The sequence below is a fragment of the Plectropomus leopardus genome, chromosome 5 (assembly GCF_008729295.1).
Source record: "Plectropomus leopardus isolate mb chromosome 5, YSFRI_Pleo_2.0, whole genome shotgun sequence".
NCBI classification, from domain to species: Eukaryota; Metazoa; Chordata; class Actinopteri; order Perciformes; family Serranidae; genus Plectropomus; species Plectropomus leopardus.
The window spans coordinates 17803598-17830128 of NC_056467.1; the positions used below are offsets into that span (position 1 = coordinate 17803598).

General features: G+C 39.2%; 1 protein-coding gene across 1 annotated transcript; it reads right to left on the minus strand.

Moving 5' to 3' along the window:
• Nucleotides 1-5690: 5690 nt before the first annotated feature.
• ankk1 (ankyrin repeat and kinase domain containing 1) lies at nt 5691-15934 on the minus strand. The gene is made up of 9 exons (XM_042486806.1): nt 15667-15934; nt 14576-14858; nt 14295-14446; nt 13911-13960; nt 12044-12199; nt 11003-11127; nt 9367-9400; nt 8685-8925; nt 5691-8330 (listed from the first exon to the last, which is right to left on the minus strand). The coding sequence occupies exons 1-9, from the start codon at nt 15849-15851 to the stop codon at nt 7298-7300; spliced, it is 2259 nt and encodes a 752-aa protein (XP_042342740.1). The 5' UTR covers nt 15852-15934; the 3' UTR covers nt 5691-7297.
• Nucleotides 15935-26531: the final 10597 nt, after the last annotated feature.

Consider the following 26531-nt stretch of genomic DNA (forward strand, 5'->3'; position numbering starts at 1 on the left):
GCAGCGGCAGCATCAACTGATGCTTCAAGGCGTGTTGTTTTAAGGGCAGGAGAGGCTTGTGCTGAAAACGATTCTTGTTAATCTACAAAGGTTGAATGTAATCTTTACTGAAGCCTGAAGGACAAGAGGTGGAGGAAGGAGGAAATGAAAACAGATACACATCAGAGTGATGTTTAATTCACTGTTGGTTCAGTCCTCCTGGCAGCTTGTCCAAGGAGAGAATTGTTTGGACGTTATAATATTGCAATCTCCAACACACTCGCTCTACAGCAGCAATATATCTTTTTGTCATTAATTTCTAGCATTATACTTTACAAGTGCCCTGCCTTACATTTCTCTTTCTTTTTGTTTATTTATGGTTAAGTTTGTGTACAAATAAATACATATAGAAACAGTAAAAACACCTATTAAACATGATGCCCAAGTTCAGCCCCACAACGGTTCTCACTTACACCCTTGAAGGGCTGATTGATGTAATGTGAGACCCCAGTGGTCAGATGCTAGAGACATTGGGCACATTCCTTAGGTTCATTTCAGTTATTATGTAAAGCAGAGTTCTTATTTATTTATAATTGGACATTAACTTCAGAATATTTCACCTACAGTATGTATTTATTTATTTATTTATTTATTTATTTAGGGCAGAAAATCCATTCCCTTAATTGGTCAGAGTAAAAATTAAGTAATCTAAACATGCTACTCTTGAGTCAAAAGCTCCATAATTGCCTTTCTCATTACTCTATTACAGTCTTGGGGAAGAAAAGCTGTGAACTATTGTCAAATGATATGAAAGTGCTGACGACATACATATTCTGTGTTTATGTCTGTGTAGAAGCTGTTTATTTAGATATCTCACTGTTATGATAATTAACTATCATTTTGCAGTCACTGAGCCTGAGACTAAATGGGCTGTGGTGTTTAATTGCCCCTTAAAAAAACTACGCAACAATAAAAAATTAAAATAAATCTTTATGGTTGTACAGTAGAGCTAATTTTCTTTGCAGTAATGTCTTGGAAATATCCAGATCTACAGCCCACAAGCCAAACATTTGCAAGTGCATCATGTCGTAGACGCTGTTATTTCAGTTGCAAAGCCCAGAGCCTTAAGACCAACTAACAAACAAATGAGCCACAGAGAGAATACATGTTTTATGGTAAACAGTGCTCTTTTTCCCTCTTTGTAACCTATTTTTATAACCTATTCATTAAATCTTGTTAGAGCCTTGAAAAAGAACACAAACAAGTGTTATTTGAAAATGCACAGGGGAGGTGAAGCACTAAAAGCAGCCATCAAATCTTTTGCTTTGTCTGACAAGTATAAAAAAAAAAAGCACAGTTAAATACAAAACATCCCAGCAATTGCTACTTTTTCAACATTTTATTTTATTTTATTTTTAAATGGTACTTTTGTAAACACTCAAGAGCAGGAATTGCTGCCAATGGTGTGATAGCCCAAGATCTAAAGATAGGAGATTGAAATTGCTTTTTCACTTTAATTAATCCAGGGGATTTAACATTCTGTGAACCACACATTATTTTGAGGAAGAAAAAAGAAAAGACAAATCCATGTCTTTGTATCTTTTATGGATCACTTATTAAAAAAGACCTAAATGAGGAGGCATGATGTATGAAATTAACACATACAGGCCTTATTAGCTGAGATGGGGCATAAAAGGATCTTAAGTATGAGAAACTATGCAAAGTGCACTGTATATGGTACTCAAATAGTGGGGGGTGCCTGCTCTGCACCAGGGAGATAGGAGTGAGATCCCCCATTAATCATTTTATAGGACCATGACAACATTGAGGAGCTGAGGAGATAATAGGAATACACTGGAGAAAACAAGCCCATTCTGCTGAAACAGTTCAATAGCTTTGACAGTACATTCTCCAGTATAGAAAAAGATTATGTTTTTAAAATCATCAAGGCAATAATTATGAATAATCTTTCCAAAGCCACAGTGTGCTATTTCTTTACTTATTCAAAAGGTTTATGTGATAAGGAAATAATTTACAGGGCTAGGCAAAACACTTCCACTCAGTAACCTGAATGAAGGTTCAATGAGGTAAAAAAGAGAACTTGTCACTTGTAGCTAGCAACAACCTTGGAGATTTAGAGGGATCGACCTGGGGCTGTTTTCCCACTGTCATATTGCAGAGTGAGAGGTCACATAAGAGATGACAGGGGCAAAAAATGTTTTCCATATCATCACTCTGGGAAAAAAATCACCCCTCTGGAGAGATGGTAGATCACTCAATCAATTACCGTGGCATGGACCAGAGATACCTGCCTCGATGCCACACCTGGATCAAAAGACACAGCTGCATCAGTGCTGATTGCAGCTGCTTAACACCACAGGGCGCAGCTCAATGGTGAGTTTAACCCTGCCAGTTAAGTGGTGCTCTGCAGAAAGTGTATAATGGCTCACCCTCTAAGAAGCTAAATATACCGATAAGTAGCTAGATTATGTCCTGTCATGAAGGTGAGAGCTCTGAGTGTCAGACAGACTGCTTTAGCAGAGTCCCAGGGGCCATGGTGCAACAAAATGACATTTTAAAATCTTACTGCAAACCATGAACTGAATAAAAAATGGACCTAGCTACTGTGCCATCACCCATTGGTTTGTAGACTGCCGTTTTGGAGCCTCAAGTTCTGCATTTCAGCCATTAATACCTTCGTTTTTTTTGGAACATGAAGTGACCCTATTTAAATGACGGGGGAGCTGTGGAGGAGCGAGTGGTGGATTTGACTCTTTAGCCCCTATTACACAGGTGAAAAGAGGAATGAATTCTGTCGCACCATTTTGCCACCTTGCCATTCTGTATAAAAGGTACAATTGCACAATGGGAGGGCAGAATTCATTTCATTTTTAAGCTGCCATGGGAGGTAGTAGCATCACTGAAAGGGTGTCTGTATGAAAAGGATAGGGGCCATGGGCAGGAGGGGTGTGACATTTTGACAGCATGTTATACATGTGACCCACCATGGAAGATTTAAAAAGCAGCTGGCAGGAGTTAGCGGTTAACTCAAACAAGAGGTGTGACCCATATGTTACACTCTAGAGGCTGACGCTGTTGTGTTAAACCTCATACTAATCATGCCTCCTTTGGTTCCACAACGCCAGCATGCTATCTAGAATCACACACTTGTGTATCATGATGCCAATATTGTTTGGTTCCTTTGTAAAACTGCGAAGAAAGCTGTAGAATGTAGCAACACCTCAACAAAAGCCCATCACTCAACCTTCCTTTCCCTTAAAAATAGGAAACTTTGGGCCTTAAATGTAAACAGGTGAGTTATTAAAAAAGAATTCAGTCCCTGTACAGTTGTCATAAATGTTGAAATTAATTATAAAGAAGAGCTTTTTTGTACCAGGCTGTAAACATGCTAATTTCTGCTTTAAAGTTGGGTATTTTAACACGGGGGCCTATGGGGATTGTCTGGCTTCTGGAGCCAGCCTGAAGTGGGCATTTGAAGAACTGCAGTTTTTGGTACTTTCTGACTTCATTTTTCAGCTTTCAAAATAGGCCGCAGAGTGTATAGGAGTTTTGGTTACTCCAGACAAAAAATAAAATAGCTCATCCATAGTAGGCCTAGATCTAATTGTGTAAGTTGCTGAAAATGCTATTATATATGTAAATTGCTCAAAGTAGGTTTCACACTGAAGCCTTTGAATGCAGCAACATGTCTTTAGTTTGCATAGGTGGAAATACGTCATGGTGAGCTATATCCTGTAGTCATTTTGTAACTGTTAAGGCAAAGCAATTAGAGAGATAAATTTCGGTTTAATTTAAAACAATTCTACAGGTTGATACACAGGGTGGACAAACATCATTAACGTGTTTTATTAAGCTATTGTTTCATATGAATGGTATAATATGTGTGTTATATTTTACATAAGCAGTTATTATAAAAGTTATTAAAGAAAAAAACAAAACGTAGCCCTCTTCTTTATTCCCTTAGCTCTTGGTGTTTGTTGTAACGACTTGCATGGCATTATCTTCTTCCTGCTTGTCTCCCTATTAGAAAATAAAATTAGTTTAGGTACCTGCAAACCTTATTACTGGCTGATAGAAGGTATCCGATGTGTCACTCTGTGTGTAAAAAGGTTGGGGCAGCACCATTGATTTAGGTAGGGCCTGATTAGATGTTGTTGGGAAAGTGAGTTTAATTTTTCAGGATGTGTCGCTCGAAACAATGGTGGAGTCAAACACACAAAGGCTTGTTTCATTTCAAAGGTAGAAGGACAAAAACACTGTTAGACAGGTTAGACAATGACACAGCTCTGTGGATTCCACAGATTTGTGTCATTCCCGTCTGTTAAACTGTCTCCAGCCGGTTTACTGTAGATAACAATCACACAAATGCGGTTTGCTTCATACATTTCAAATGGGAGTAACTGCAGTAAAAAAGTCCACATTTAACTATAAATCGCCCAACCCAATCTGAAATACACAGCCCTCTCTAGAGAGACTCTTTTCATAATATGATTGCTGCTTTTCAAACCGACTGGATAAATTACACTGAGAGCAGGGTCAGCACATACTTTACTTTGTCAGATTCCTGATATGAGCCATGTGACTTTATAAATCAGGATTTCTTCTTATCTAAATCTGCAGTCCAAGTGTGTGCAGCCTCCTGATAGCTGTCTAAGAATGATTCAAAAATAAATTTAACACAAGTATTACTGGGAAGGAGTGCAGCTGAAAAAGAAGCTAAAAGGAATAACCAATGCTATCATGTTGAACATGCATAGACTGTATATTAGAGATGAACAACATGATAAGTCCCCAAACCTAAGGCCAAACATCTCACCCCCACAGTCTAGGCTATAAACCCGCCCCCTCCATGTAAGTAGGTGGGACATAGGCCCAACTAAAACTCAAAGTGCATATAAATTTTTTTTTTTTTTTTTTTTTTTTTATCCAAAGATGGTTTTGTCATTTAAGGTGTTTCCCCCCCTTGTTATGTTCAATTTTCATTAGTTATTTGATGCTAAAGAAAAGCAGACTTGACATCATCAATGACGGCTATGTGAGCCAGACGGTCCTCTGCAATGGCGCTGCTTGTGATTGGTCGGACAGGTCGGCATGGTGGAAAACTTGACACCACGGAGATCACTACAGTGCAGACTATGGCTCCAGATGACGTCACTCGCACAAAATGGTAGCAGCCATATTCGGGCTATTTTGGCATCATTTTTGTACAGTGGGGGCAGGTGGAGAGAGCGTTGTCCATCTTTATATACTGTCTATGTGGTAAAGTAAATAAACACGTCCTGTAACTACTTTTTAAAGTAAGATCTCTTTATTGTGTGGATTTTATTGTGAAGTAGCCACACCCAATTTAGCCCAGATCTTGGTTCAGGTCAGAAGTCTGTATTTGTATACTTTTTTTGTCAGTTGGTTAGTTTTACACAGTGCACTGGGGAGCTCAACAGCCACAGGGAAGTGTAATTGTGAAGATTCAACCTGTCACACGCAGTATGCCTTTTTCAATTTATCTTATCCCTTCTGGGATTAGAAAAGGACGGATGGATGATTTTGTCATACAAACATTCAAAAATGGCTAACAGTGAGAGACACCTTCAGAAATAATTCTGAGGGTCAGTTATCACGTAGAAAAATAAAAGACCACATAGCAGACACTTGTTTAGCAATCCAAAAATAAAAAAGAAAGATCGACCATCAGTCCAACTTTACTCTGCTCTGTTCATTTCCAGTCATTTTATTTTACTCATCTCCAACCCCTCCATCACAGTCGGTCTCTTGTGGTTTCAGTGAAAACCCTGTGAAAGTGCAGGTCAATACAGCTCCTGAGTCCATGCATTTCATTTCAGTTTAATAAGGTGTCACAGTGTTAAATGAGTGTGGCATAAGCTCGGCAGTGCTTCACTCAGCCTGCAGGGAATGGCTGATAATCAGTGTTACCTTGCCTTGTCATAAAGCATTCATGTATTATACAGTATTTTCACAATGTAATGCTCTTGCAACTATAAATAAATTATGTCTTTATAGACTGAGAAATTTAATAGACGCATCCAAGTGATTCCAGTAACAGTGATCCACTCATTCCCCTCTCATTATGAGACACCCCCTCATAAAGTCTGACAAGTTAAATCAAGTGAATGACTCTATAGGTCATTATAACAACACCTCTTGTATATGTTCATTTTCATCCATATGTGACAGCATTACAGGGTCCTGATATGTACCTGGTACCTGTTGGCTCCCTCCTATATATATATATATATAAAACCAATGGATTTTCAAAACTTTTTCATAACTTTTCCAAAATATTTCACCCCATTTTCATCACTTTATTTGAGTAGTTTAGCAAGACAGCCACACATTATTAAGCATGCACTTGCAAAAACAGCTAAAGCTTAATAACTTTACTACTCATTAGACATTCAAGCTACCAGCTAGCAATAGAGCAGACCGGTACTTACAAAACATCAGCAGCACCCCTTTTTGAATGATAGAAAACCAATGATCCTATAGCTAAATGTCAATTTGCCATGTTTGGATCATAATTTTAAGTCCTCATGTTTTTTTTGTTGTTTTTTTTTTGTTGAAGAAACTTTTTTTTTTCTGTAGACATGACTAATTATTTTTTTGCCACCTTGCCTAAACTTCCCTTCAGGCTTCACCCATCCAGTGACTAAACACAGTGGCCACATCATAATACCTGGCAATTTAATCAAATATGTATATTTCTTCCTATGTGACAGGGTTTTTCTTTACTCTGAACATGGCCTTAGCAATAATGTGATGCTGGTCATTTTGCTGGACATTTCAACTGTCATGCAGCATAACACTAGATTAAAATTAGTGGCACAGTTAACCTATTTTGCATATATGAGATATGTTTTAGACAATAGCCAAAACAATATATATCCATCATTTCCATGCCTGAAAAGTTTCTCAAACTTGATAACCTTTTAATGAATTTCATAACACAGATATATACCTGATGTGGCATCAGATAATGGCAAAATTTTACGTTTATTTTCTGTCGGAACAGTAGATTCATTTTTTTCTAAATTTGAATCATTATTGTTATTATTAAATACTTTGAGAGAATTGTAAGGGGTGAAAACAACATGAAACATTTGGCAAAATAAAAGTTTTTGTAATTATTTTTCAGAGATACATCAAGAGGTAGTCATTGTGCATTTTACTCATAATTTTGTCTATAATTTAAAACTGAAATATCTTAACAGAAGGATAATGTCTCAATTGTGTCACTGATGTTTTCAGTGTAATCCATCCATTCATACTGCTTTCACCTAAACTACTTCTCCAGTAGTTGCACTATTTCCCATTTTTCACACCTCCGGGCCACATCCAGAGCTGTGGATCCAGAGGAGTCCAGCAGAGTCCTGTCTGCTCCGTTCACCAGCAGGGCATTTACAATAGGCATACAGCCATGCTGGGCAGCCAGGTGTAAGGGTGTTGCCTTTCCTGAGTTTACTGCATTAACATCTGCATGATGTGAAATCAAGTGGAGAACACTCGGTAAACTGGTACTGGAACAAGCTACATGTAATGGCGTCCATCCTTCACTGTCCTCCAGCACGTTTGGGTTTGCTTTGGTTGCCAGGAGCTTTTCCACCACTTCTGGTTCATCCTGGTGGCAGGCGAGGTGGAGTGGGGTCCATCCATTCTCACCTCTAATGTTCACGCAACCACCCTGACTCTCCAGCTGGACCACCGTGGCGTCATGTCCCTTCAGGGCAGCCAGGTGCATAGGAGTCCAGCCTTTCAGGGTCTTGGGGTTTGGGCTGGCCCCGTTCAACAATAACTGCCTGCATATGCCTGTATGACCCTTCAGAGCAGCCAGGTGAAGTTGAGTGTATCCTCTGCTGTCCGCACAATCAACATTTGCCCCACTCTTCACCAACTGTCTGACTACTCTGTTATGGCCTTCCTCAGCTGATAAGTGAAGGGCAGTAGAGAGAGAACAGTCAGTAGCGTTGGGATCTGCTCCCTGGGAGAGGAGGAGTTTGGCAATATTCAGATGCCCGTAGGCGGAGGCTAGGTGGAGTGGCGTCCTCCCTTGTGACTCCCGTTCGCTGACTGCTTCCTCTGACAGCCGTGAAAGCAGCAGGCGCACCACTGTGTCATGGCCATTCTGGCAGGCCAGGTGGAGGGGCATCCAACCAGCTTTTTCCCGGGCATCCGCCACAGCTCCTTTGTCCAACAGGAGACGGACGGTCCTGTCATCGCCGTTCTGGGCAGCAAAATGAAGCGCTGTCCACTGGTCCTCATCTCCCTGGGTGGCAGCTGCACCATGTTCCAGTAACAAAGAGATGATTTCATGGAGCCTGTAAAGAAGAAGTTTAATTAGGGTATTAATATTACAGATTCTTGTCACCATCGTGAAGTTGCCAGGCAACCTATAGAGACTCAAGTCTCAAGTCTCAAGTCTGGCTTCATATTCAGCCTACAAACATTATAGAGAGAGACATCAGTTTTCTCACCAAATTCTTGGTAAGAAAGAAAATAAGATTATTTCCCAAAATATCGACCTATAACTTTAACTTTGAATAGAGTATTATAAAGTCTCTGGTTAACCTCAGAACTGCAGACATTTTTTTTTTAAATCCCCAGTTGCTCGGAAAAATTGCTTTGCTTTGTGTCAATTGAAAAGCATTTTCTTTAATATATTTTATACAGACCTGTGCAAGACAGCAATAATAAGTGGAGTGTAACCTCTAGCAGTCAAACAGTTGACTTCAGCACCCAGAATCAGGACATGCTCGACACTCTCTGCATCACCGCTGGCTACCGTGTAGTGGAGGAGGCTCTTTGCCCCTGGAAACTGTTTGGATACGTGCTCTCTTCTCACAGTCTGTCTGAAACTACCAAAGTCCTTTTTGATGAGCAGAGAGAGAACGCTGTCCTTGCCATGATGGTCATCTGTGAAATGAAAGCAAAGGGCATTACATGAGAAAAATAGCAGCATATAAGGATTTAGCTTTATAAAGTCTTCTTATTTTGTGTGCTTGTGTACATGGTGGTAGAGGGTGAAACTCTCTGGATGCTGTGGAGCTCAGTCAATACCTTGTGCATTAGTATTTCAAACATACAGCATGCACCTACACACTGGAGAGTGGCAATAAAAGGATAAATAAAAGTATTTCAAAGTCTCTGTTTATAATTTGCAGGGGAACACGACTGAAGAAGGTGCATGAATGTTTCCTTTATTCCCCCTCTTACTAATAGTTGACTCTACTATTCAGTACTTGAAGGAATCTTAATAATGTGATAGCATAGTAAATAGCACTTCTAAATGTCAGCCCTTCAGGCTTTGCACTCCAGTGAACATGGTTTTCTATCCTGCTCTATCTGTGCGTTTACCTGAGGGAAGGTCAGACATCTCAGGCAAAGCAATCTAAAATGGAAAAGAAAGAGTGGAAATAGTACAGTTATTTGTTGTGACATCAATCTTCACAAGAGGTTAATACGTACATACATTGATATATATAAATAAGTATGTAAGCATGAGTGTTCAAGGGTATAAACAAATCAAAAGTTAATCCGCTACAGTATAAATATCTGGATAAACATTACATGTCCTGTCTGAACAGAATATTGAGATAATAAAGCATTTGTGCAATTTTCTGTTTGAAACCAAACTAGCAGCTTAATATTTCATTCATGGTACACGAAAACTAGGCTACTGAAGTTTATTCCACAGCACTATGTAGTTTAGATCTTCGTCAGGCATTTTAATCATCACCACTGAGCAAGCAATATAAAAGTACAAGGATATTCATTTCTCAGGTGTTTGCGATCTGCTTGATTAAGAGACATTCCAAGAAACCAATATTATGTGTCATGGTTTGGGAGTTTTGATATACTGTGGACTTTGTTTTGGGATTTTGTTTTCTAGTTTTTTCTTGTTTTCTTGTTTCTGGTTACTGATGTTCTGTTTCCCGTTTTATTTTGTTTTTTTGCTCCTTGTGTGTCACCTGTGATTTTTCTCTGTGTCTTCCTGTCTCTCCATCGCTCTGTGTCTCTATCCCTGTCTCTGTGTTTCCCTGATTTGTTTCACCTGTGTTATCAGTCTTGTCTGTCCTTCCCTGTCAGGCTCCCTTACACACCTGTTTCTGTTCAAGTCTCGTTTTTTAGTTAAAGGGTTATGCTTGTATCTTTATATTGCTTGCTCTGTGATGATGATTTTAAAATGCGTGACATAGATCTCTGATCGAAACATTGCAAACCTCAAATTTATTGGGAGCTTTAAATACAGTGTGCAGATCTTTTGTTTGATTCTTACCTTTCTTACCTTCTTGCCTTCATACTAAACTAACATGGTAAACATCTGCATGCTAGCGTTGGCATTTTGACCATGTACCAATGTTTTGGTGTTTTGTTTTTTTTTTTTTGTTTTTTAGTAAGCTAATGCAAAGTTAACATCGCACTGATTGCCTCGTCTCATTCAGCCAGATGTTAGCAACCACTTTTTTGTTTTTTTAAAGACACCTAAAGGCTTCAACATTCACAAGGGACATATTTACTGACATATTTTGCTGTAAAAGCTGTAAAACCCACTGTATGCTACCTACTCAGCATCTGATAGACACATTTAGAGACTATTTGGTGAACATAGTGAGGCATTGTGTGGCTAAAGAGCCAGATATTTCCCTCAGAAGTTGGTAGAGACCAAAAACAGAGCTAAAAGAGAGTGAGTATTGGACTTATATTCACCAGGAGGCCAGAAAAAAGAACTCCAAACAGACGATCATGTTGCACTTCAACTGTGTAAAAAAGCGTTGTGCTCACAACTTGTTTCTACTGCCCTCAAGTGGCCAACAAATCAGTTTTTGCATGTTTAAAGCAACACTGTGCCTAACAGATTGCTAGACTCTTTTTTTGTGCAAACTGATTGTATTACCTTTTCCCATGCTCTTCTTTGAATACCATTAACATGTGGTGCTCATTATGCAAAAGGTGGAATAAATGGAGTAGGTTCTTTAGAGAACTAACTAACTTTATGTACTGGAGAAACCAGCCAAGGATAATCTGATTTCTGTCCCTCGTCTCCATTTTCCTGACATTGGATTGGTCCTGGGATCTTCAGGACTCCAATAAGTGCCTCAATTTTCCTCACAGTGTCTGTAAACAAAACAGCAGTGAAGGAAAGAACTGTTAGTAATTTGCCTATTCAAGCAATTGCATTCCTAGACTGCAGAAACTCAGTGGGATCCTCTTATAATTGCATAACTACAGAGAATGAATTGTCATGCATGAGTTATAGGTACATTCTTTCATTTAGATGGTATGTGAGTTTTTGTAAACATAGCAAATTGGAATCACTGCTGTTTATGAATACACATGAAACTCATTTGTCTTCATTATGACCACATAATGACCACTCAAGCCATAAATGCATGTCTAGACAAACGTGACCCTGGTATGCATCTAACTCAAGCACTGCATACAAGAGAATGTGTTTTTTATGAGCATGTGATGATTCATTGTTCACTTGATAATGACATACAGGCCAAAGGGGACAACAAGAATTTTTGCTGGGTAGATTTATGCTTTTGAGAATGTGGATCACAAGGGACAGGTGCCAAATGCCTTGAATCACAGCAGATTAAAACACTGATGTTTCAACATGATGTCAAATTGTCTGTTTGTAATCATTTGGCACTTTTTCATCCTCAGTGTGTGTTAGTCTGTATGTTGCATAATAATACTGTGTTTGATATAAATTATGTTTTATGCTCATTATCTCCTTAAGAAAAACAAACTGGCCTCATTTCATACTCAAATATTACTTGTAACAGGACATTAAAATGGAAAAAGCAATTACACACACCAACAGATTTATCTGGCAAATTGCTCATAATCCTTCTATAGATTGCAGCCAAGACATTGTACATGCTATGATTCTTTCCCAAAAGTATTTTGTTACAGTTTAAGAAGAAACTGGTCATGAACCAGTCTTCAATGACATAAAGAGCTGGAGTTCCATTGAGAGTTTTCATTCAAAATTAGAAAGTTGGCTTCTTTTTTACTTCTGCACCTGAGAACTGTGGCCTTCTCCTACGGTCCTGGTCCCAGCACTGTCTCATGATGTTGACCATCTGATCACAATCAAGGGGCTTTTGCTCAGATATCATCTCCACACAGGGTCTCTTCCCATGTGACACCTGTAAGAGCACTGTTGTCATGCTGCACCCTGGGTCCACAAAACAGATGTCAGACACAAGGTTCAGTTAAGTTCAACGTAATTTTAACGCACCATTTTTGCCTGTTTTGTTATGTTACGGGAAGAGTTTCTGCATGTGTTTTTTGTACCAATTAAACAAACTGTAACATGTTAATAGTTGAGATAATAGCGCACATGAGAGAGCTCAAGCCATAGACAACTACTGAATATGTGGGATGTAAACAACAGACATGGTGACACTCAGCGAGGTTATTATCATGTTAATGCTGATATCAAGGCAGAAAAGGCTAAAGCTGCACCAATGTAGCAAGTTTAAATATATTTAAAATGTCTTTATAAGTACCTCTCTCTCTCACATGATTTAAAATGCGCAAGGTTTGGGGGCGGTTAAGGTTTTGTGTTGTTTTGTAATTGCCCGCAGAATAGACCGTTCGCGTCTGTTACGCTTGGTGTTGCATGTATTATTTCTGGTTGTTGAGAGGGCAGTATTACTTTTTATGCATTAATATTGAAATTTTGCATTGATTTGAGCCCCACCAGTGTATGGATTAACCCTACCTTTATATAGCCAAAAAAAGTGTCTGCTCTCATCACCGTTTGTCACATATACATATACATACTGCATCTTGCATATGCATCACATTAATTTTTCAGGATTCACACAGCTGACGCACCATACCAACACAGGGTACGCGTGGCAGCCATCATGCACATGCATAGCAAAAAGCCAGTACATCTCCGACCTATGCAGCAACACAGTGTGGCCTGCAGTGGGCTGCTGTGCAATGGCAATGGGAAGCTGCAGCATTTTGATTATGCAGCAAAGTATAGTCCAGCTAAAATTGGGGATGATTTTAATGATGAATTGCAGTCAGAGAATACCTAGAGAATAAAGCAGTAAGTCAACAAAATCATTAGACTGTTGTGACATGTTGACCTCTGTTCCAAAAATCTTTCCTCCCGCCTGGAACCCATGAACACACTGCACAAAAATGTAATTATTGGGTGAGGCACACTATGCTGCTGCTAGTTGTGTTTTTGGCATTAGGAATGCTAGTAGGTCTATTTTGTTACCAAGGAAGCCAGGCCGGCTCTTTCCCCCTGTTTCTATGTGGCTAAGCTAAGCCTCCGATCTCTTAGCTATAGCTTAATATTTAATGGAAATTAGAGTGGTATCAATCTCATATACTGTAGTTTTCTGCAGGAAAGCCAATAAGCCATTCCCAAAATATCAAACTCTTTTCCTCAGGGTTCAAGGTTTCAGTCATTGCTTAATGAAGTGTTAGCCTATTTGCTTACCAGTAAAAACTAACCATGACTTAGTAGCATGAATTCATTTGAATGCTGTTAGACTGTATGCTCCTAATTATTACTGTAACATCTATATAGCATTACAAGGTGTCTGCTCTGCACTTTACGTGCATTTTTACAAAATCCTTAAGCCAAGGCTTGTTTTATTGCATCATGTTCACTTTTCAACAGTGCAAAAACATATTAAGAGGGTTAATATTTAAATAACAAATGAATGAAAGTTGACATTTTTGTCATGACATATTCAAAAGCAACTGTGGAATTTAGTTCTATGCTGAGACAAAAATGCCTCCACCTCTTATGATGTTAACGTGATCCTGTTGAGTGTTACATGACTCCTCACTGAAGCGACACCTATAAATCTCTTTGAAATAAAGATGTGATGCATTTCAAATTAATGCATCCCTACCTGCGTACGGTTTCTGCTGAGTCAGAATCTCCCACATCACTATTCCAAAGCTGTAGATCAAAACAAAAAGAGGCTCTTTACTCCTAACTTTTTCATTTGCATATCCTGCATTCAGTGAACTTTTTGGCAGTTCTGCTTTTATGTAAAAAATAGCTCCCTGGAAAAATATAATGCTTTTGTAGATAAAATAAAACCAATGAATATTAAAAGGGAGGAAACACTGAGTCAGAAATAATAATTATTTTTTTTAGAATATGTCCTATTGACCTGGGATGGATTAAAAACATATATAGTAGAGAGCAAGGATACACTGTGAACTGTGCACTGAATCGGGGAAACTGTGACTCTGATAGTGCAATGTCAAAAATGCCCTTGGCAAGTTACCTGTAAACATCAAAGGTAGTTCCTGGAGGATTAGGGCACTGAGTGAATGTCTCAGGAGGAATGTAACTTATGTTCCCTCTTACAGTCAGATTCTCCACAAACAACTTCTTGCTCATGCCTTCTTCCCAGTGGACTAAACCAAAATCTGAAATCTTTGTAGAAAAACAAGAATGCCAGTGCAGTACAGAACTGGCAGACATTGCTCTGCAAAGTTTAGCAATTTCAAGAGATCACATTAATGATATAGTGTCATCATGTCTTTGTCACCCAGTTTTACTGACCTTGACGTGAAGAAGTCCATCTAGTAGGATGTTGGATGTCTTAAGGTTAAGATGGAGTAATGGGGGTTTCATGCTGTGAAGGAAATTCATCCCCATAGAGGCCTCATGAATCATCTGGAACTTCTTTGGCCACATCAATGTATGACTGGCTAGGAGATTGTTCAGGGATCCATTACTCATGTGCTCCATCACCACAGCAGTCGCCTCAGTGCACAGTCCGTAGATGGACACGATGTACTTGGATTTCACTTTGGCCATGTTGGATGCCTCTTCTATTAGTCTCCTGTAATGGAAAAAAGTAATTGTCAGTGAAGGTTGCTTTAGCCATTAAATAGATATTTTTAACTGTAACCACAGGAGGTATTCTTTCTTGTGTCAGACTGTATAGAGGTACAAAGACTGACGAAACTACAAGATCTTTAAAGAGTACATGTTAAGAGTCATGTCCAGCGAAGCATTTTTCCCTGAGGCCAGTATACTTTTTCAAATTCTTTGCAATGGGAGTGCCATGTATTTACACAAAGCTACAAACGCCAGCAGCATGATGAGGTGCAAAGCGTCTGCTCTGCACTGAGAGCTGCACATTTGGCATTTTTTGGACTGAATAGAGTTGAAAAATATTATGTGAAATGCTGCACTTGTCACTGTCACTTTTTGCCTAGTTGTCCGAATAAGTGAAGGAAGAGAAATATACAAACACCAACGGTCACATCTTACAGGTACAAGTCAGTTTAAAATTATGGATAATTTAGACTGTCTGCCAATAGTGTCCTCAGCTTTTTAGTCAGATCCTCTCTCCTCCAAGTTCAGGCTTCAAAACAGGAGTCCACAAACCAATGGGTGACATCACGGTAGCTACATCCAATATTTTTACAGTCTATTTCCTCTCAGAAAGCCAAAAACATCCATCCTCTCTCCCTACATGTTATAGCTTTACATTGGGACATAACACTTCGGTGGACATGGCCCCTTAGGATTAATTTAAGTACACAACTGTGCCAGTATGCTAAGAAACCACTGTAACTTGTAACTTCATGTTGTTGTCAGGATGATATACAATTTCTGCTAGTTTTCATTATCCAAGTCCCCACCTGTAAAAGTTGCTTGCACACAAGGTTGTGTCAAAGCTCTTCAAGGCATATTTTTCCTGCTGGAGCTTGAGTTTGACCCGGTACACCTGACCCAATCTGCATTCTGCCACCTTAATCCAGTCAGCCTCAAAGTCCTCCTTCTTAAAGTTCCTGAACTGCCCCGAGGATTCGTCGCAGCAATCCATAAGCACAGAGATCCTCTCTGACACACTCACTGTCTAATCCAACACATAAACAGGGTTTATCCTCCAGATCAGCATCAATCAGTGGCACCGCAGGAGCTTGTGTCTCATGCAGGAAAAAAAAAAGTCGTAGAGCATGAATACACATTGAAATCAGTGGCAGCTGGCTGTGTGAAAGGCATGTGGACTCATACAGATACTAGACTATACAGTTCATTTGTGGGAGGAGCTGAGACGCAGGACTTGTTTGCACTACAATGTTGCAAAGCCGGTTTTTAGCTTACAAGACTCTTGACTGAGCTCTCAGTTTTCCAGAGATACTGTATGACTCATTATCTTTCCCCTTCAGTTCCAAGATAGAATCAAATTCAGCTGAAAGAAAAACCAAACAATTCCTAAGAAATGGGTATATTTGATGATTTATATGAGTTTCATACAATAGACTGTATATGGTATGGTAATGTGGGTCTGTGTGCAGAAAATGAACTGCCTAATGAACCATCGTCTTTGATCAAACTACACTTTAACAAGGCACTTAACCCCCAGCAGCTCCAGTGGAACGCCTCAGTGGTTGGCAGTTTGAGAATATGGCAATCCTGTGGAGCACAAGGGACTGGATGTAGTGTGTGTGTATGTGTGTGTATGTACTTGTTCATTTATCTTTGTGAAAACCAATTTGAGTTTAAGACCTTGGGAGAGAGAACATTTTGGTCAGTCCTCTCCTGACCTTCAAATTTGTTGTGGGGGCCAGGCTTGGTTTTAAGGTTCAGGGCTAGAATTAGGTTTAGATTAGGATTTGAGGTTAGGCATTTAGTTGTGATGGTTAAGGTTAGGTCAGGGGCAGAGGAATGCATTATGTCAATGAGTGTCCTCATAAGTAAAGAAGTATAAGGTTGTGTGTGCATGTTTGTGTATTTCATACTGCTGACTGTCAGAAAATTTCTGTTGTGTGTGTGTGTGTGTGTGTGATACGGGAGGAATATGAAAATATTTATAGTTAAATGTAACAGTAAAAGTAGCAAGACATAAAAAAACTCAAGTATATGTAACTGAATAAACGCAATGCATAACAACAGCCCATGCTCATTCCCAGGTTGTCAAATACCGACACTTTGTCACGCCCCTTGGCATGTGATGCTGACACCAAATGCTGAGTCTTTCTGAGACACACAGGGTTTTGAACTAATTGCAATGTAAACCCAACGATTGCTTAATTTAGTGCTCAGGACAACTGACATAAAGTCCACATAGGATGGGTTGGAAGGGTTGGTGTATGGGTCAAGCAAGCACAGGACTTTCAGCATGTTAGTGTCCCATGTGAAACCAAAATTCACCGTTGACAACATAAACCACGTTACAATAAGTTTCAACCAGGAGACCACTGTACATAACATAGAGATGTGACAAGGTGTGTCTCTTAGAGATGCAAATTGGTGCCCTCTGCATTGGTATCATACACCAAAGGCATGAGAAAGCATTGGTATTTGATGACATGAGAGCAGTGGAATTTTACGACCTGGGATGGGAACATGTTGGTTACTACCCACCGCTGCCAGCTGGTGTCTATGTGATTGGAGGTGGTATGAAAATGACTCAAAGAAAAGCTTTCTTGAAAGAATTCTCCAGGCCGACGTGCAAACGGGAGTGTCACTTAACAGAGACAAAGCTACAGTCGGTTTGTGGCAATGACACCAAAACAATTCAGTCAAACCAATCAAAGAAAAAATCAAACTAAGTCTCAATATGAATATCAAGAACAGCTTTTTGTACTTTATTATTTACTCATCTTAACCTGATCAGTAAATTGCATTAAATTGTGTTGAAAACTGACTTTAATACTTTGCTGGCCATAACTATAAAAGGCATAACTTAGCTGCATTTCTCTCATATTAATCACTGACAGACAGTCTGGCTGGTTGTCCCTGCTCTGTTTAAAACAGAGAAAACATAATGAGATTGACAGCTTTGAAATGATTTGTGTTTAGAGGCTTATTGTTTGAAAAAGAAAGGGGAATTCTTTCTTTTGTGTCTGTGTTGGGAAAAAACTGTTTTCAATTTCAAATGGGCTATTACATCATTCCCTACTGCAGCTGGCATGCTGTAATGCATTTAGACCACTGTAAATCGATCAATAGTTATTTAAGATGAATTGTAAAATTAGCTTTGCTGCAGGCTGACTTGAGTCTCTTCTTGAAGGTGTAGAGAATTTGATGTGTGAACCATGCCAATTTTAGTTCCCATTTACTGCCTTCTTCCTGGACTTAGACCTCAAAATCGTAGATTTCATCTTTCTGCATCATTGAAGCAGGGTGTTATCTCAGAGAGAAGATTTAAACTGCCTGGCTCACGTGAGAGAATTTACAGTAACAGGAAGTGCATTCAAGAGGATGAGGAAATAAAGCTGTCCTTTACTCCCTCCCCTCTTATTCCCATCTGCTGTTGTTTTATGGGCTTTTTGATTATATTTTACCATCACTTATTGCCCTTTACAGCTGAGTATATCTGGGGACATGAGGTGTTTTGCTGCAATGGTAAAGAAAGAGATGAATTCATATTCATAGACACACACAGACATATTTATATAAATATTTGGACCACTCCCCTTGTGTTTGTTCATCTCTGGCAGATAGCACATTTAGATACAATATGGTCCCTGCTGAGAGAAATCTCCATCATGAACTCACAATGGTGTGCAACTCTCAACAGGCAGTTGTCCATTTTTCATTGTCTTTCTCTTGCTTTTATATATTGTAAAAGTAATTCATTAGGATTTCGGCCCCTAAATGCATGTCTCATGAAAGGGCAGCAATAGGTCAGCATTCTGCAGTCATATTGTCTCTTTTTCTTGCTACGAGGTGGCTCTTTGTTCAGGCTGTCATTTCAAAGAGACCTTTAAGAGTTTTTTTTTTAATAATTCCACTTCAATGGGATTTCCCTCCCCTTCTTGCTTCTTTTAGATCTGCCAGCTCAACCTGCAGGGCTTTGGTAGAGGAGGACGCACATCTGTGGGATGATTTGCTTTTAGACATGTCCCATATTTTGTATGTTAGTGTTGTGATACACCCGCACTAATGGAAAAGGCTGTAATTATTGTGCAGCACACCACTACACTCTGGATCATTACAATTGGCTGTAATTTCTTTAACTGATATATGAGAAGACATGAGCAGAGTAATCTTAAGAACATGAAGGATATCATTAAACAGTCTGTTTTTGAAAGCTTTTCTCCACACAGGCTTTAAACAGCAGCCATGAAATCTGTTATTGTCAATTAAATACACAGAATCTGCAGTGTTTGGTATTTTTAATTGGAAATACTCTAAAGATTTCTTTAGTTTAATTGTCAACTTTCTGTAAAATGTTTTCCCAAGCTCCCTAACCCTTCAGTTCCCTCTGTCTCTCTCTACTGTATTCATGAGAGTGTAGTAATTTAACGTTCACCAGCAGCCATAGTTTCATGCTTCACTAACTCTCACTATTATTTAGGACAGGCTCATGGATTGATGTTGCAATGAAAACGGGGCGCTCGTGATCAGATTCCTTATAGGTTACCTGCGGGGAGAAGTCTGTCTCCATCAATGCAACCCACATCTCACAGCTCAGCCAATCACATTAGCAGGCTCCACCACACTGGGTTTAGCTGACCTGCTGGAGCCAAAGGCTTTTTTATTGCCCCTCATGTCCTTTAATAACTAATAAGCTTAACTCTAATGTCTCTGATCCACATTCTGTGAGATGAAGATGCTGAATGCAGCCGAACAAAATAAAAGATTGGGAGGCACTGAGGTGAACAGCTTGTCATATCTGCTATGTGCTGTGGTAAACACTAGTGTATGTACCATGTGTGCTTCAGACTAGAACATAAATTGATTCCTGTGTATCTCTCAAGAGCACTTAATGGGTTTTAATCAAATCCTTATCTTATGCAAATATTTTACCATTTGTATTTCTGCAGAAATGTCTACATGCAAAATACGTGAGAACACAGTGAATCGTGATCTCTTCAGCAAAGGAACAGGATTTGCCTGTGAGAGGGAGAACTTGTATTATGATAATATATTCCTCTTTTTGTGGTTCAAATCTATGTCATCATCTAATTTTAAACCTTTGAAATGTAAACTTCACTTCATATAGCCTACAGCAGTATCTGTTTTAATTTCCTTCGATATAAATATTTTTCTGGACAAACTTTGCTTGCTGTTGTGGGATAAAAATCTTCACTCACCTCAGTTATTCTTAGACTGTTATTAGCACTGTTTGTAATCTTTAATAAATGACAACAACAATCTCCAGAATCCAATATTAGAGAGGTTTACTGCAGATTAGCAAAGAGTGCGTGTAAACAAAGCTGGCCCCGGGAGCAACTAACCTTTCTTAATATTGCATTCACCTTTTATGCTGTTTACATTGCCCTCTCATATTTGGCTTAGCTGGAAATGCCATCCTAGTGTCAGTCCCTCCAATTTCAACAAAGCTAGCCATCATGCTAGCTGTCTAAAGCTAATGTGTTGCTGATTTGGCATCCCAAATTAGAAGTGCAGATGATGTTATAGAAGAGGATGCCCTTACAGTGTTTTGGCTGAATTTTTAGCCATGGTTATTAGAGCCAGAGTGCACAGCCAAAGAAGTGCAGCAGAGATAGAGACTAAGGTTGCGGCACCCGAAAAAGAGGATTTGGCTGGTGCAGACCCTCAATAACCTGAGCTGCTGAGAGCAAACAGCAACTGGCAGTGCCTTCATCCTCCAATGGCAACAGAAACAGAATCATTCAGGTGCAGTATATTTTAGTTTTTGGTGGATGCTGTTGCCAACATCGAAAGAGCCCTAGAGAGGCTGATATGCACAAACGTTTGCACCAAAGTCTTCTCACTTGGACATAGTTGTGCTGGAGACCTTCTTCAGAGCTCTGAAGATAAACCGGAAAAGACAGACAAGACCAGCAAGGCCGAGGGAGCAGATGACAATTGAATGAGTCACCTCACGCTATTCGGCCAATAGACTGACAGCCATAGGCTATTAGGCTAAAAGACAGTGGCATCAGAGGCTTATGCGCCATGCATTCTGGTACATGTAGGCACGACCGGCAGGCTCTGCACGCAGGACAAGATTCCACAGTCAATATAGCACACACAAAGGAATTTACTTCTGCAATCAACTGTATTTTTCATCGACACTGAATGGACATCCACATAAAATGTTGTTAATTGTCTTTTTAATTTACTGCCAAGCTACCTGTCAATGTAGCAGTCTAACTGTACTTTAGGTAATCTCATCGTTTTCTCGTATTTAATCACTATTGCTGAATTTAGTGTTGGAGAAAGTTGTTAAAGTTTCACAATAGCTAACAATGAAAACCTCAAAGACTCTCTGTTATAAGTGTCAACTTTAAAGCTGTGCACCCACACATATGGAGAGGGAAGGAGAATCATTTTTTTAAGTAAATAATAATCTTTAATGGAAGAAGGGACACGATGTGAGAAACTACAGAAATAGCTTTTCTCATTATTTAATTTCCTTATCAAGATTATGTATCCAAGTCAGTAGATATATGTCATTTTGATTGGACATTGAAATAGAAAATCAACGTCTGGAGGGTTCATTTTATTGCAATAAAAGATGAGCTTGAATTTTCCTAACCTGATGAAAGACATTTTCCCTAAACAGTCGATCACAGTGGCTCAATATAACTGTCAAGCCATGAATACATACATTATATTAAACCAGTATTAAAGAGCTATCAATCTCAAAGTGGGATACAAAGTGTATTGATTTGTTGCCACAAGGGAAAATAAAGGGATCGGAGCAGCTTTTCTACTTGAGGGAGGTGTTTATTTTCAGTGAATGATAATAGACTGTTCATGGTTAAGTGTGAAATTCGACTGCAACAGCTGTGTCACCTATGAGAGGAGGTGTGAATTGGATTGCTCCTCATTGTCTAGTCTAGCCTGCACCGGCTGATATGACCAGCCACCTCGGCTCTACGGTTAATATGATTGACTGCTCTTCTGTCTGTTGACTAACGTAATTGTTGGGCAGCTATTTTGGTGAGGACATGATCAGTGTAATTGGCAGTGGATCCATCTTGGTCACGGTAGGATCAGGTCACCTCCTGGGTGCAGACAGCCACAGCAGGCTCGTGGTGGAGCTGCAGAGGGGAAAAGCCAGATTGCCCGACGACGGTAAGCCAGCCACACCAGCAGCAGCATCAGTGTGACAAGAGAGGAGCCAACTGCCAGGCTGACGATGACCAGAACCAGGTCCAGCTCTGATGGGTCTGAAAATCCAACAGAGAAATCATCTGCCATGAGGCTACAGCCATGATTTATTTATGCATTATACTAGAGAAAAAAATAACAATCCACTGTCACCCCGTTTTAAAACAATGACAGATTCTACAAATTACAAAAGCTTGTTTTGCACACCAGAGTTTATCCATAATAAACCCAGGGAGAGTTTTGCATATCAGCAGACGAAAAGACACTTATATGTCTCATCTCCTCACATGCTACAGACAAATAGCATAGTCATCGCTCATTTCCTGTCTTGGAGCATCTCCTCATGTGTGCTCTGTTATCTCAGGTTGATTGTTTTTGCTCTAAGACAAAGCAAATAATTACCTATCTCCTCTGGGAAGGTAGAATTCCTCACTTCTTTCAACATGGGACCAAAGGATATGCGATTTCTGAGATTGGTAACAACAGCTTCTGGGCCCTCTGAAGAAAATGCACTCCTCTGCTGAAGGCACTGCTGCAAAAAGAAACATTAATATGAAAAATGAGAAACTTACATGTGATTAACTTTTTGGGAAGATGGATTGTGTTTCTGTTTATTGTCAAAAATAACAGTTAAAAAAAAAAACCAAAAAAAAACTAGCCAGTTTATAAAAAGCCAAGGAGGCTTGACTCAAATGATGAAATTAGTAAAAATTGAAATTATTAATTAGTAAAATCAATAAAATGGTTAAATAGCTTTAAAATGTGTATATTGCATCATTAATTTTATTCTGTGTTGATTAATTTAAGATTTAAAAGTGTTTTGTTTTGGGGGTTTTTTGGTTTCTTTGCTCAACAAGGTGGTCTTTATCTGAGATTCTGAGATTAATTGCTTCTGGAGCGTCAAAGGGCTAAAGTTAGGAGATAGACAATCCCACGTTCAAAAGGCATTAATTAAATATTTGTTTGTAACAGGTTTAATTTCCAAAATATAACTCTCCAGAAGTCATAATGTTACATACTCCGATACAGCAGGTGGCAGCATGCACCTTTAATTCTTCAAAGAAGAAGAAGAAGAAGAAGATTGCTTCTGTCGCCACTCTCTCCATTACTTCTGAATTCTGGCTGAAGAAGCATCACTTTCACTCCTGTGATTATTATTTCAGGTATATTGCCATTATTTACCAGTTATTTGTTTATCTGGATCCCAATTTGCACCAGCATACAGTAAGTACTGGCTCCTGGAGTCCACATATTTTCATTCACCCTTAAAATAGCATGGATAAACACGATGCACAAAACAGCTCATCTTGACGGTTTAATATTGCATATAGAAAATAAATAAAATTGTCATCCTTTAACTAAAATTAAGACAAAAACAGAATTATAATTTAATCTCAATTCTAAAGAATTCATAACAATAAAAATAAAAATAAAAACCATGAAACCTTATCAGAGAGCTGCAGAGGTGCTCTACAACGGCAGAGACTAAATGAGTCTCTAGAGTTTATCCTCTATTTCACCTCTGCCCTCTAACACATACTTGTCAGATGATTCAGTTTTAAATCAGACACCTCCTTCCCACAACAGCAGGAGACAGCGTCCTTTGCTGCTCTGCAAGTGTATTCTGTAACTTTGCAAAGACCTTATCTGACCCTTAGAGTGCATAAAGACATGACAGATGTTTTAGGTTGTGTGTCTTTGGCTGTCAGCCTCAGTCTCTGTCACTCAGTACACTTGTCACATTTGGAGAGCGGCTCCTGCACCTGTGGCAGGATATTTCAATCACACTCTCTCTTTTCTCTCTTTCTTGCAAATAATCCCTCCTGTCCTCCCAATTTTCCATCATATTCAGCCATGTACTCATTTACGCCCTCTCCAGTTCCTCTCACCTTGGTCTCCCTTGTTGCTCGCCTCCCCAGCCCATTTACATCAGCCTGTTCACTCCTCGTCTGCCTGCCTGTTTTCACAGTGTCACTAAATTTAAATCACTCTCCGCCACTCATTCTCTCATCCTCTCGCATTCATTACACCTACTGCAGTCTTACCCTTTCACAGTCGGAGCGGTTCCTCAGGCAGACACTGAGATCACAGTGTAAGTACACTACTGAGTAATTAATCATTTGGAAGAGACTGATGGTGAAGCTGGCACTGGTTGACAGGGCACTGGGCAGCAGCGTGATCCCTGCTGGCTCTGCTGCTAACCTGAGGCACCGGCACAAACACACAGTATAACCTCAACACAGTCATTTTTGCCTTGAAAGAAATAGTGAAATTTCTAAGCCGTACACTATTTAGGCTGCATTGATCAATAAAAAAGTAGAAAAAAGCAGCCTGCCATCAATATTTTATATTGAAAGTTGAAAACTTAAGAGAAAAGAAATTATGTTAGTTAAAGGTCAGCTTTCACTAGATGTTTCTGATAGATTAGTATCATAACTCACTGTGCAAGAAAAATAAAAAGCTTTTTATTTGGCATTATCATCTAGAATAGTGGTTCCCAACTGGTGGTTCGCATTCCAAAAGTGGGTCACAGGTCTATTTTGAATGGACTACAAGTAACCATTTCAACTCTTGCATTATGTTTTTTTGTTTTGTTTTTAGTTCTTAGCCAATGCATTGTTTACATTTTGTGAAATAAGATTAAATATGTGGTAATTTATCTAATGTATGTACCTTGAATAAATTACTAAGGAGACATCTGGATCCAGCAAATGGACCAGGTAGAACCACTGATCTGGAATTTATTCATGTGTCTGCTGATGTTTCGCTACTTCAAGGATTTCAGGGTGACGTTTAATGTTTAACATTTTTCTCTTCATTCCACCTTGAAGACAAACATATTAAAAATATTTGTCCCAAGTGTTCACACTTTTTAACAAGTGCTCTGTTGAGATGCACAGTAAAAGTCAAACAGCCAGCCTGTTCACAGTCTGACATATTCTTAAGAGGTTGTGCTTTTATACTGCTGCCTCTCTTCAGTGTGCAGCAGGACTTTCTATCTATCAGAGTGACGCTGGCTCAGAGAGATAACACCATCAACCTGCAGCAGTCCTCTGTTTACTGAGCAGAGGATATTCAGCTCTTAAAAATGAACCTGCAACTCTCTGGATTGATATGAATGACAACAACACTGTTCTCCTGTAAACACATTTGTGAGCAAAGGCAGTCTGGCCCTGTTGTGTTACAGAGGTTCAAAAGTTACATTATTCATGGCTATATTTCCACTGTTTGTTTAGAAAAAGCAAACGTTAGGTTTTTACCATTTATTTTTGAAAACTTTAGTCCATTTTCTCCCATATAAGGCAGCATATGGAATAAAAAACCCACCAATAAAAGGCTGAGTGCTTGCTTTTTCTTTTCATGATATGCAGTCCAGATGGCTGCTCATAAATCAGTAAATGTACTGTAAATTTCCCACTGTGTACATCCTGTATTTGCTGCCTCTGCTCGTCTATATTTACTTTTTATACTACAGATTTTTTGTGCTGCTTGAACTCAAATTATTTTGCCTGGATTAACATTTTTGCTAAAAAATTAAATCTGCAAACTCTGCGTAACATTTTAACAACCTCCTACCAGTTACTTTATTTCATATTTTCCTGTGTACCTGGAGAAAAGACAGCAGGTGGAGTTGATGAGGTCAGGCTTGGTGGCTGGGGACAAGCAACAGGAGGTGACCCCGAGGTTTATCCGACTGTTATTGGTCTTCAGGTTGATAACCACTCTGAGGTTCCCTAAGGCAGGCACAGCATCACCAGGCTCTACACCTCTCCCCATGTTCAGACTCATCTCTGCTGTGTAGTTCCCACTGCCACACAGGTCATCTGAGACCTCTGTTACACTGCCAATAGATTCATATTATTGGAAAAGAAACAAAGATCTAAAGGACCATATAAGTGATTTGACATGTTATAGGTCAATAAATACATAACAAATGGCATACACTATATTACGACTGAACATGGTAAATACATTTTGTTTTTGCATACTCTTAAAGTTCTGAAATTGATTTCTTATCTTTCAGGCAGCAATCTGTTTCTATCCATTTTGCTGCACTGTGAATTTCAACCAAAATTTGCTTGAGATGCATAATCCATCACATTGAATGATTTCACTGGTGGTGTATTTAAGGACACTCTTCTGACAGTAAAGATTAGCTGCCAAACAGCATCCTATCCAAAGTAAACAAGACTCCACAATGCAAACTGAGGCTGTACATTTGCACAGCAGTACTTTAAGCTAAACGCTAATGTTGGCATGGCAACATTTTCTAATCAGCACTAGAGACAAAGTAAAGCTGAGACTGAGGAGAATGTAATTCGTTATTGGAGGTATTAACTCATTAACCACAGCACTGGATAAATAAAAATGTTGAACTAATATTGCCACTGCATTAAAGGTTAGCCAGCATTGTTGACCAACTTACCAACATTACATCCCATGAGCCAGTGGCAATGATGACCACCCC